Source organism: Sinocyclocheilus grahami, unplaced genomic scaffold (genome assembly GCF_001515645.1).
Source record: "Sinocyclocheilus grahami isolate Dianchi unplaced genomic scaffold, SAMN03320097.WGS_v1.1 scaffold1129.1, whole genome shotgun sequence".
Classification (NCBI taxonomy): domain Eukaryota; kingdom Metazoa; phylum Chordata; class Actinopteri; order Cypriniformes; family Cyprinidae; genus Sinocyclocheilus; species Sinocyclocheilus grahami.
The window spans coordinates 35,044-47,543 of record NW_015506308.1 but is presented as its reverse complement, the minus strand read 5'-3'; the positions used below and the strand labels follow the sequence as shown (position 1 = coordinate 47,543).

General features: G+C 36.7%; 2 protein-coding genes across 2 annotated transcripts in view; one reads left to right on the top strand and one right to left on the bottom strand.

Annotated features, from left to right (window-relative positions):
• The window catches only part of gltpd2a (glycolipid transfer protein domain containing 2a), a 3,001-nt gene extending 1,120 nt beyond the window's left edge, over nt 1-1,881 (top strand). Inside the window, exons 3-4 of the mRNA XM_016252738.1 lie at nt 1-75; nt 1,070-1,881. The exon at nt 1-75 is cut by the window's left edge and continues 95 nt beyond it. Of these exons, the coding sequence (XP_016108224.1) occupies nt 1-75; nt 1,070-1,628 (634 nt within the window). The 3' untranslated portion in view covers nt 1,629-1,881. The remainder of the gene's footprint in view (nt 76-1,069) is intronic.
• Nucleotides 1,882-8,116: 6,235 nt separating this feature from the next.
• The window catches only part of LOC107567108 (sodium/potassium-transporting ATPase subunit beta-2-like), a 37,383-nt gene continuing 32,999 nt past the window's right edge, over nt 8,117-12,500 (bottom strand). The window contains exons 5-7 of the mRNA XM_016252726.1: nt 11,777-11,857; nt 10,944-11,051; nt 8,117-10,442 (exon numbers count right to left, since the gene is read on the bottom strand). Coding sequence (XP_016108212.1) covers nt 10,278-10,442; nt 10,944-11,051; nt 11,777-11,857 — 354 coding nt within the window. The 3' untranslated portion in view covers nt 8,117-10,277. The remainder of the gene's footprint in view (nt 10,443-10,943; nt 11,052-11,776; nt 11,858-12,500) is intronic.

The window sequence follows — 12,500 nt, the reverse complement described above, 5'->3', positions numbered from 1 at the left end:
CCTAAGCTCCGCCCTCGGCCCCGCCTCCGACGTGCTGCTGGATCCCTATCTGCTCTGCTGGGAGGAGCTCATCAAGTATGACATCAGTACAGCAGGAAATATAATAAGGATGCATCCATATGAGCCTTTTTTGATGGATCACCAAATATGCTCAAAAGAAGGGTTACAAAAAGATGCACTTTTCATGCACTATATTCCACAAAAATGATGTTGCTTTAACGCACATCTCCATGTGCATAAGCCTTCTGCATTGGAGCCTTTCATTCTGAAGATCATTTAAGTTTAGTCTATTGATATATGCGTTCTATCATTTGTGATGTGTCTAAAAAACGACATACATTCCAAAGAAATGCTATTTATAGTGTGTATATATTTATAAGGCAATAACCGTCATGATACGTTTTAAGAACGTTAACACACATGTAACACAAACAGTAGATTTTTTAATTCAAAATATGTAGCAGTAAGATGTGTACACTCGCATTCACATTCAAAGTTTTGAATGAATTAAATTAATATTAAATTAAATATTTTGGATAAATTAATATTGGATTGGATAAATTTAGGATGAATTCATATTTTGGATTAGTTTTTGTTTTTATGTTTTTTCTGCTTCTCTTTTAATTTTTGTTAAAGTTTACTTAATTTCGCTGTGCTTTGTCGCTTTATATTTGTATTCATTTTTATTTCAGTGTCTTAGTTATTTTAGTGCATCAAGTTAAACTAAATGAAAATGAGAAATATTTCCTTGGCAACAAGCTAAAATAAAATAAAAGTAAGTTTTTTATATATTTTTTTAATTTACATTTTTATTTGTAGTTTTTATTAACTATAATAAATCTTGGCTATTGGCTAATCTCTCTCTCTCTCTCTATGTTGTACCGTTTTCTCTTTAATTATAATGAAGCAATGTGTAGTAGCAGTTAACAAGGTGTAGCTATTTTAAACCGATTAAGAAAAAAAAACAGTTTAACTGTAATCAGATCGGTATCGGCAGATAATCGGTTGCGTGTCTGCAGTGAAATCGGGATTGGTCGGTCTCACACACTGATTGTGTTCTGTGCTGCAGGTTTATGGAGGCTCTGGGCCCTCTGGTGGGCTTTTTCACTCATAAAGTTGAGGAGAAGATCACACTCATCCGACAGCTTTCGCTGGAAGAATCCGCCAGACTGAACGCAACAGCCGATGAGCGTGTAGCCCCGCCCCCTCCACACGCCTACCGCTCCGTGCGATCCATGCTGGAGGTGGAGCTTCAGAGGGGCGTGGTCTCCTTCGACATGCAAACGCCCTCCGGCAGTCGGACTTTGCTCCGCCTCCACCGCTCGTTGCTATGGCTACAGCTGCTGCTGGAGAGGCTGGGGACGGAGCGCGAGGAGCGGAGCCTGGGCGAGCTTTGCCGTGATGCGTACCTGGAGGTTTTAGCGCCGCATCACCCCTGGCTTGTGCAGCGTGCGGCGGAGCTGGTGTTTCACGCGATGCCCGACCGCAGTGCATTCCTGCAGCTGGTGTGCGTGCGCACGCAGGAGGAGGCGGAGCCTGTCATGCGCATCGTCGTCGCAGCAATCCGCGAAATTCACCGACGGACTCAGAAAGAGCTGGAGATCAGAAACATGTTGGATCTGCCTTAACACACACATACAAACACTCCCGCGCAACACGAGAAGGATTCTGATGATGCTTTAAAAATGTGTAATATAGCCTATTTATCTATTAATATTCTAATGTAAGAGCGGCTATTTGTAGCTTGACTGTGTGAGACTTCACGTGTCCTTCATGTGTCCTGACCATAGACTGATTAAAACATGGACATAGTGCCCGAGACGTCACCCGTAGATTTCCGAAGAGCATTTTTGAAGCTCAAAAGTGGGCGGAGCCGGCCATCGCCATCTTGGAAGTGCGTCACTCCCAGATAATCGAAAATGGGCAAAGAGGCGGGAACTGGTTGCTGAAGCCACGCCCACCTAGCTCGACAGTGGTGACAGCGGCGGCAATCCACCTGTCACTCAAGTGGCCACGCCCTTAATTATGCAGAACTTTAAGGCTAATATAATTTAAACGGATGAGTTATAAACAAATTCACCCGCCTCACAGGGCAAAATGAGATAGTGAATTGGTGGGTTTTTGTTAAATGTGAGCCAAAATCATCACAATTAAAAGAACCAAAGACTTAAACTACTTCAGTCTGTGTGCATTGAATTTATTTAATACACAAGTTTAACAATTTGAGTTGAATTACTGAAATAAATGAACTTTTCCACAACATTCTAATTTATTGAGATGCACCTGTATACAGACCAAAATAATTTTTTGAACCAGGCTGTAAACATGTTTTTTTCTGCTGTAAAGTTGGGCTTTTTAACATGGGGAGTCTATGGGACTGCCTCTAGCGGCCAGTTGATGAATTACAGTTTAAGTCACTTCCGTGTTGGCTTCACAAGAGAGAGCGGGAGGTTGCCGCTTGGTCCTGACATTTTATCCTAGCCTCCAGATTTTCTTTCCAGGGATTACTGCGCATGCGCACATCAATATTGCATAATTTTTCTCATGCTGAACAATGATAATTACTGTATTTGCATTACTGTAAGGGGTAGGTGTAGACGTTAATAAACCATAATTTGACAGGTAGCATTCTTCGTTGTCAAACTGTACTACCTACTTTTTTTAATGGGAGGTAGCAAAATCTGACAGGGTTTTCACAGACGCAAATCGACAGTTATTTTACCTGTAGCCTACAAAACAGCTCGTGCTTGATATTGCAGACTGGCATTTTGTTATTATATTATATTAATTTATTATCATATTCATGAAAATGCTGGTTTGCACTGCAGTGCAAATAGTTTTACCGTTTACTGCACGGTTATTCTCCTTATAGCGGCTAACGGACCGGAAGTCTCGCACATTCACAGAAAATCGCTTACTTCCATGTTGCAAAATAAGGTGGGTATTATGTATCCTAATATATAAAATTTGTGTGATTCTGTTATGTTTTTACATTTTTATTAGTGCTGGGCAATGATTGATTAATCGCGTCCAAAATAAAAGTTTTTGTTTATATAATACAGTGTATATTTATTATGTATATATAAATATACACACACATACAGTATATAGTTTGAAAATATTTACATGCATTTATTTACATCCATAGCATTTATATTATATTTAAATATATTTCATATAAACGACATGTTTTTCTTAAATATATACATGCATGTGTGGGTATTTATTTATACATAATAAATATACACAGTACACACACATATATACACTCTCAGAAAAAAAGGTACAAATGTTGTCACTGGGGTGGTACCTTTTCAAAAGGCACACCTTTGTACCTAAAGAGTCCATATTTGTACCTTAAAGGGGCATATTAGTAACTAAAGTGTACATATTAGTACCTAAAAAAGGTACACAATTGTACCTTTTGAAAAGGTACTGCCCTAGTGACACCTTTTGTACCTTTTTTTCTGAGAGTGTATAAAGAAAAACATTTCATTTGGATGCAATTAATCGTCGACCAGCACTAATTTCTATATGTTCTTATGGGAAATATTGAGTGATTTTGGCCCTTGCACTGGTTGCTAGGCTCCTCCCAGTGTCTTTCATCATGTTGCTATGCGGTTGCTAGGCGTTTTCTTCCTGTCTGGTGTAAAAAATAGTCTGAGTGTTCTTCTGGTCCAGCAGGAGAAATGTTCTCGTCTCTCATTTGTTCACTAGATGTTGCAGTGTTCCTAGTTTTGTTAAATTATTTATGAGCAGGTTATCAGGGAAATCTCATTAATAGGTCTTTACACATTTATACACGCTTACATTCTAAGGAACAAAGATATTGCTTGACAAAATCATCCGTGTTTGTTGCTCCAACAGAGTAAGATGTTAAAATACTCAAATGAAACAATGTTACGGGTTGCTCTTTCAAAGCTCTGTAAATGTAGCAACTTTCAGATGTTTCTCCTAAATGCTTAAATGCTTAAATGCTCAGATCATTTAATCTGGGTGGAATTTGATGAGAAATGTTTCAGTTTACAGACTTTAATATCTTGCCGAATCTGAGCACAGTTTGAGCCGCTGTTCAGATCTCTTCTGGAACTGGATTGGGATGGGATTGTTGGGATGTTTTTCTCAAGGGAAAATCTGTAAAGCAGGAGCAAAAGTCTCCACTTAATCTGTGTTTCTCAACTGGTGGGTCATGACCAATAAATGTGCCACAGGTCTGATCTGAAACCATGATGAACGCAAACGAGAACACGCAACTAGTAAAGCAAACAGACTTATCAGGAAACACTTCCCGTATCTTCTGTGGCTGATGCCAAAGGTTGTGTTTCCAATCAAACCCTCCTCCACTAGTTCAGCACAAATGCATGTGCTAGAAACTGAATTCAAGTGATGTTTAAAAACCAGACACATTTGGTACAGTGTTGAACGCCACTTGATGACCAATGTGAAATCAGAGTCCTAGAGCAAAACCAGTTGAGAATCAACAATCCCAGAAAAACAATTGAGATTTTAAATAGTTTTGTGATTTCCTTTCCTATAGGATCAGATCTGGAATTACAGCTGCCAGAGCTTTTGCCAAAATCTCATTACATAAGATGATAAAGCTCTCGGTACGCACATCATTCATATACATTTGTCTTTGTAAAAAATTGCATTCATGTTCTTCATATCTCGTCATAATTTCATATTATGGCTTCATATTGCAATGCATAAAATATATGTATGTATAATGTTTGTGTTAATCTGTAGTCATTGCAATTTGCAATTTTGAAACAGAAGTGCATGACATGCTTTTAGTTTGAAATAAGACCTCGTAGGCAAAAACGTTTGTTAAACACAAAATGTTTTTATTTCCTGTTTCCATTTTTCATTTATAATGATAATCATTTGTTTTTCGAATATAAGTTTCACAATTTTCATGTCAGGCAATATATAACAGTATATTCAGGATATTTAATAAGATACATCTAGTTTCTGAGCAGTGTTTTTACAGAGAGTGGAGAAAGAATAAGACACCGTCTCACTATGAAGGACAGATGAGAAACCGGGATGAGTCTGTGAGCTATAGAAGTCATCCGGCGAGAACTCAAAGTGACGAGCGTGTCGCGTTATTGGTTTGGAGAGAAACACAGACAGGGACAAAGAGTGTGTGTGTGTGTGTGTGTGTGAGTGGAAAGCTCTCGAATTAGGTTCTTGTAGTGCAGGTGTGTTTGCCGTTGACTTTGTTTGTGTAAGCATGTGTTTGTCGCTGTGTCATCGTTGATATTGTCCCAAGCGTGTAGGCGTTATTGAAGCTGTAAATGTGTGGTCACATTTGTGAAATTTCGCAGGCAAAAAACACCAGTCACTTAAAAACCAGTTAGCTTTTTATGCAAGCCCATTTCTTCCATGTAAGAAAAACAAATCATGCTTTGTAAATCATAATTATGAGATAAAAACGTGAATTTATGACTTTATAAATTGAAATTATGACTTAGTCATAATTATGCTGAAAACTCATAATTATAAGATGTCAAAATTATGACTTTATAAATTGAAATTATGACTTAGACTTAAAAGTCAAAATTCACATACTAAGTCGAATATGAGATAAAAAGTCGAAATGATGATGTGATTCATAATTATGACTTTAAAAGTCACAATTTATATACCAATTCATAATTATGAGATAAAAACCTAATTATGAGACAAAAGGTTTCTGATTTTATAAGTTGAAAATGTCGAAATTGACGTAATGTCATAATAGTCGTAATTATGAGATAAAAACGTGAATTTATGACTTTATAAATTGAAATTATGACTTAGTCATAATTATGCTGAAAACTCATAATTATAAGATAAGTCAAAATTATGATTTTATAAATTGAAATTATGACTTAGACTTAAAAGTCAAAATTCACATACTAAGTCGAATATGAGATAAAAAGTTGAAATTATGATGTGATTCATAATTATGACTTTAAAAGTCACAATTTATATACCAATGCATAATTATGAGATAAAAACCTAATTATGAGACAAAAGGTTTCTGACTTTATAAGTTGAAATTCTGATTTAAAGTCACATAAACAATCATAATTATGAGATAAAAAGTCTAAATTGACAGTCGTAATTATGACTTTAAGTCAAAATGTATATATTAAATCATAATTATGAGATAAAAAGTCAACACTGATGTAAATCACAATTATGAGATGAAAGGTTGAAATTATGAATTTAAAACTCAAAGTTGACATACCAAGTAAATTATGAGATACTATATCAAAATTATGACATAAAAAGTCATGATATAAAAAGCCGAAATTATAACTTCAAAAGTCGAAATTACGACATACTTAGTCATGATTATGAGATATGAGATTATTTTGATTTGAGACTATATCGATTTTTTTGCCTTTTTTAATCTCATAATTTCAATTTCTAAAATTTCAATTATTTAACTCAATTTAAAATGATTAAATTCATGATTACCACACTGAAAGTCATAATTTCATCTCATATGACCTGAACTTGATTTTTTTTTCTTACGTGGTGGGAATAGGCTTCCATCGCTTTCTGTTGGTCAGCGCAGGAAATTTATTCTGCGAAACTCTGTGTTACTATTGAGATGACTGGATTTCGCCTGCAAAATTGCGCCGAGCAACGTGACCACATGACCACGACTTAACAAGTGAGATCACTGATGACTTCATGTGCTGTTTCCATGGTAACGATGTCCCAAATTCCTGTCTGCTTGGTTTTTCGTCTTACGGAAATGAATAATGTGCGTGATCTACACCCGCGGTGGCGACATGCTAATACGCATCGCTGCAGTGTCTAAAGTACAGAAATCGGAAATAATGTGCAACAATTCGATTTACCATATCTTAAAAACATATAAAATCTATGACGTAGAGCGGTCAGGCAGCACACGCGAAGTAGATCGTAGTAAACGTACGGTGGGCAGCGTAAGTTTAGCTAGTTATTAGCCACTGTGCTGTGTAAACATTGAACCGATCCCAACATCAGGCCGTAAATTGTGTGCTGATGTGCGTTGTAAATCATAATTATGAGATAAAAACGTGAATTTATGACTTTATAAATTGAAATTATGACTTAGTCATAATTATGCTGAAAACTCATAATTATAAGATGTCAAAATTATGACTTTATAAATTGAAATTATGACTTAGACTTAAAAGTCAAAATTCACATACTAAGTCGAATATGAGATAAAAAGTTGAAATTATGATGTGATTCATAATTATGACTTTAAAAGTCACAATTTATATACCAATTCATAATTATGAGATAAAAACCTAATTATGAGACAAAAGGTTTCTGATTTTATAAGTTGAAAATGTCGAAATTGACGTAATGTCATAATAGTCGTAATTATGAGATAAAAACGTGAATTTATGACTTTATAAATTGAAATTATGACTTAGTCATAATTATGCTGAAAACTCATAATTATAAGATAAGTCAAAATTATGATTTTATAAATTGAAATTATGACTTAGACTTAAAAGTCAAAATTCACATACTAAGTCGAATATGAGATAAAAAGTTGAAATTATGATGTGATTCATAATTATGACTTTAAAAGTCACAATTTATATACCAATGCATAATTATGAGATAAAAACCTAATTATGAGACAAAAGGTTTCTGACTTTATAAGTTGAAATTCTGATTTAAAGTCACATAAACAATCATAATTATGAGATAAAAAGTCTAAATTGACAGTCGTAATTATGACTTTAAGTCAAAATGTATATATTAAATCATAATTATGAGATAAAAAGTCAACACTGATGTAAATCACAATTATGAGATGAAAGGTTGAAATTATGAATTTAAAACTCAAAGTTGACATACCAAGTAAATTATGAGATACTATATCAAAATTATGACATAAAAAGTCATGATATAAAAAGCCGAAATTATAACTTCAAAAGTCGAAATTACGACATACTTAGTCATGATTATGAGATATGAGATTATTTTGATTTGAGACTATATCGATTTTTTTGCCTTTTTTAATCTCATAATTTCAATTTCTAAAATTTCAATTATTTAACTCAATTTAAAATGATTAAATTCATGATTACCACACTGAAAGTCATAATTTCATCTCATATGACCTGAACTTGATTTTTTTTTCTTACGTGGTGGGAATAGGCTTCCATCGCTTTCTGTTGGTCAGCGCAGGAAATTTATTCTGCGAAACTCTGTGTTACTATTGAGATGACTGGATTTCGCCTGCAAAATTGCGCCGAGCAACGTGACCACATGACCACGACTTAACAAGTGAGATCACTGATGACTTCATGTGCTGTTTCCATGGTAACGATGTCCCAAATTCCTGTCTGCTTGGTTTTTCGTCTTACGGAAATGAATAATGTGCGTGATCTACACCCGCGGTGGCGACATGCTAATACGCATCGCTGCAGTGTCTAAAGTACAGAAATCGGAAATAATGTGCAACAATTCGATTTACCATATCTTAAAAACATATAAAATCTATGACGTAGAGCGGTCAGGCAGCACACGCGAAGTAGATCGTAGTAAACGTACGGTGGGCAGCGTAAGTTTAGCTAGTTATTAGCCACCGCTCTGTGTAAACATTGAACCGATCCCAACATCAGGCCGTAAATTGTGTGCTGATGTGCGACGGATGGACTAGTGGCGTAAATTTGAAAGTTTGGCCGCGTTTGGCTCTTTTTTTTTCCCCACACACTTTTCTAACACACACCCTCCAATGTTTCAAACGCACAACACTGTGGCAGTAACCCAATAGAAACACAGCACATTCACTACTGGGGGCGGAATGAAGGAACACAAAAGAAAAACTAAACACAGACAGACCACCCGCGCGTCGACGACGGCAGGCTAGTGGTTCGCTAATAAGCACTACGCTAATGTCTCGCTCACAAATCAGGAGTCTGACTTGTCCGTTCGACTCGAATCCCCCTGAACATCCAAATGTCAAATCACATGATAAAAGTCTAAGATTCTACCAAAGCTAAGAAGAAACGAACTAAAGTTTCGAGAAACATATGCAGCTAATGTTTGCGTCATATTTCCGCTGTGCTAACGGGCGCTAACCCATGATGCGCTCAACAACAAATAAATAAAAAAACACTTTTTGGGAAGAAAACACATTTGTTCATTCATCTACTTGGATTGGCAAATTTTAATCTTAATTGAAGTTTTTTTTTGTTTTTTTTCACGCTTTTCTTCGTAACTACTCTCTTCGTCTACCTCAGATTCTGTATTATTTACAAGTATACACTCACGGACCAGAAGGTATTGCTGTGTACACGTTTAGAAAGATGGGTCGAACCGTTCTGGACGAAATATGTTATCAGTCGATTGGGCAAATTAATTAATGGCGAACTGATATGACGCAGCTTGAAGCTGATTGGCTAATGTGCAGAACATCAGCCAAACGTTTCGGTTTAACTTCGCTTGTGTGTGTGTGCATTCGTGAACATTACAGTGTTACAAAAGTGTCTTCACAAACGTTGTCATATGTATATAAAAAATAAAAACCACAAATCCGATAAATAAATAAATAAATGAATAACATTATAAATGTACCTTAATTCATAAATAAATAAATGGATAAAACAGATATCAAGTTAAGAGAACGATATGTGACAGATATGAGTGGATTACAGTCTGTGACGATTTTTATGGCTCTGTTTGTTAATTGATCATATATGCGCATTTCTACAGATGATCCTGAATTTGACCAGATTTGACCTAATTTGTGTTATTATACGCTCAGTAACATAAAAGCCATTATATAGACTAAACGAGTGAATCCAGGTCACATTTTAGATTGATATCAAAAGAAAAAGAAAATGCATACAGAAAATGAAGCCTATTTTAGATTTTTCACATCATGGTGTTATTTTACTATATTTTTGGGAGCACATTATATAATATAATTTCTTGGCAGGTTTTGGATGATTGTGGTCCCTCTGAATTCACTGGATTGTTCGTGATATTGTGTCTAGAAATCTAGAAAGGCTTGATGATGTTTTCCTGCTCTCTTGATTTCACTTTGGAACGGTATCAGCTGGATATGACGACAGTCAAGAGTACTCAAAACACATAGAGATACAAAGAGACACACACACACACACACACACACACACAGAAACCATCGTGTAGACAGGAGAATGGGGACGGACAAATACATTGAACACTTTGAGATATGAAGGACTTCTACCATCTCCTGAGTGTGTGTGTGTGTGTGTGTGTGTGTGTGTGTGGCAGATGCAGTTGCTCTACGCTTTGTTGATGCGCAGCTTGAAGATTACGCGGCCGGCGAACTTGTCTCTTTCGCTGATCTTGAACTGAGTGCTAGAGTTGATCTTACACTCCACGTTGAAGTCCGTGTTGAAAGAGATGTCTGTGAATTTCACAGCCACCAGGGGCTGAGAATAATTCACCTGAAACACATGCAGAGAGAGCAGTTACACACGCATATAATCACACAGTGTGTGTGTGTGTGTGTGAGTGACTGACTGTGTGTGTGTGTGTGTGTGTGTGTGCGTGCGTGCGTGCGTGCGTGCGTGCGTGCGAGCGAGCGAGCGAGCGACTGACTGACTGACTGACTGTGTGTGTGTGTGTGTGAGTGAGTGAGTGAGTGAGTGACTGTGTGTGAGTGAGTGAGTGACTGACTGACTGACTGACTGTGTGTGTGTGTGTGTGAGTGAGTGAGTGACACACTGTGTGTGTGTGTGTGTGTGTGAGAGTGAGTGAGTGTGTGTGTGTGTATGTGTGCGAGTGAGTGACTGACTGACTGACTGACTGTGTGTGTGTGTGTGTGTGTGTGTGTGTGTGTGTGTGAGTGAGTGAGTGAGTGAGTGAGTGAGTGTGTGTGTGTGTGTGCGAGTGAGTGAGTGAGTGAGTGAGTGAGTGTGTGTGTGTGTGTGTGTCTGTGTTCTTGCCTGTGCTCTCTTGCCGTAGTATGGATAGTACATGAGGTTGAAGGTTCCGTTTTGAGGGAAGTATTCAACTTCAGCATTGGTTTCGTTCGTCTGAGCCATCTTCTGAGCCTTGTGATGTAAATCAATGAGATCTTTATAACAGTAGAGCAGATACTGACATAAAATGATCTAAATATCAGTGATCGCTCTATATCGGTCTAGAAATAAAGGCTCCTCAGAAGATGTGAGATGTTCTGGAGGCTTGAGAAGATCATTCCTCCGCTGAGGAACAGTGAAAGTAAAGCTTCTGGAAACAAACGCTCCTCAAAAGATCCTGAGGATCAGATTTGAGACTCTAAAACATGATTGATGGAGAATCAAGTAAAGCTGAGCTGCTTCAGTGCAGTAAGTGTTCATCTGGAGATATTACTGCACTTATTCTGACCTTTACTTGATCAAAAGCAGTCAAGATTTGACACGAGAAGAGTTTCTACAATTACACTAAAAGAGCTTTGACTGGATAAAACACTCTAAACTCTCAATCAGAGACAGAAGACATGAGGAGGTTGATCACGTTGACCTTTTAGAAGTGATGCAACACTACATGTCTACTAACCACAGAATGCATATGAGTTAAGCACTAGTTAGGGCTGTACTGTACTAGTTTAAGATGTGCACTAGTCTAAGGTTAGGGATGCTAAGTGTGCAGACTAGTCTATTTCTTACCAACTCATCTCCATCTTTATATCCCTGAGTATGGAGGGATGCAATGAACAAACATTACAGATGTAATTCATGCTTGACTGGCTGTTAGTGATGAGGGTTAGCTGAAGCTCAGGTAAGATCTTACTCACCTTTGCTGAACAGGAGACGAAGGGAGACTTTTCATCATTACTTGGCTTCAGCCCAATCACCTGCAGGAGTAAACGAAGCACCTTCAGACCAAAGGTAACTGATCTGGTCTAGCTAATGATTTCTGATGCTATTTGCAGCTCGAATTTGTGTTTGTATTATTGGCTGTATCCTAGTTTTCATAAACCGAAAACATTTGGAAAAAAATGTTTCTGTCCATTTTGACAGAACTCAAGTAAAGTGCAGATTGCACAAAATATTACTGAAGTACAGTAGTGAAGTACTGTTATTAAAATACTAGCATTAATTAATTATATACTAACGCTAATACTAGCATTTAAATTCTATGTTTTTGCATTTCTAAACAACTTCAAATTTTAACTCAAACTGTCCAAAGAGGACCAGCACAGAAGAGCTTGTTATTTACGGAAGCTTGTTTCTGCCGTGGACAAATGTAATTGTGACTTTTCAGCTCATAATTCTCACTCGTTTATATCTCTCATTTTGGACTTTTTTCTTAGAACTACAAGATATAAACACGGAATTGCAAGATGTAAACTCAGAATTCAGAGAAAAAAGTCTGAATTATGAGATATAAATGCCCAATTATGAGAAATGACGAATTATGAGGGGGGGGAATCAGAATTATGAGACATAAATGCAGAATTATGACAAAAAAGTCTGAATTGTGAGATATAATTTAAATGCCTAATTCTTTGAAAAATT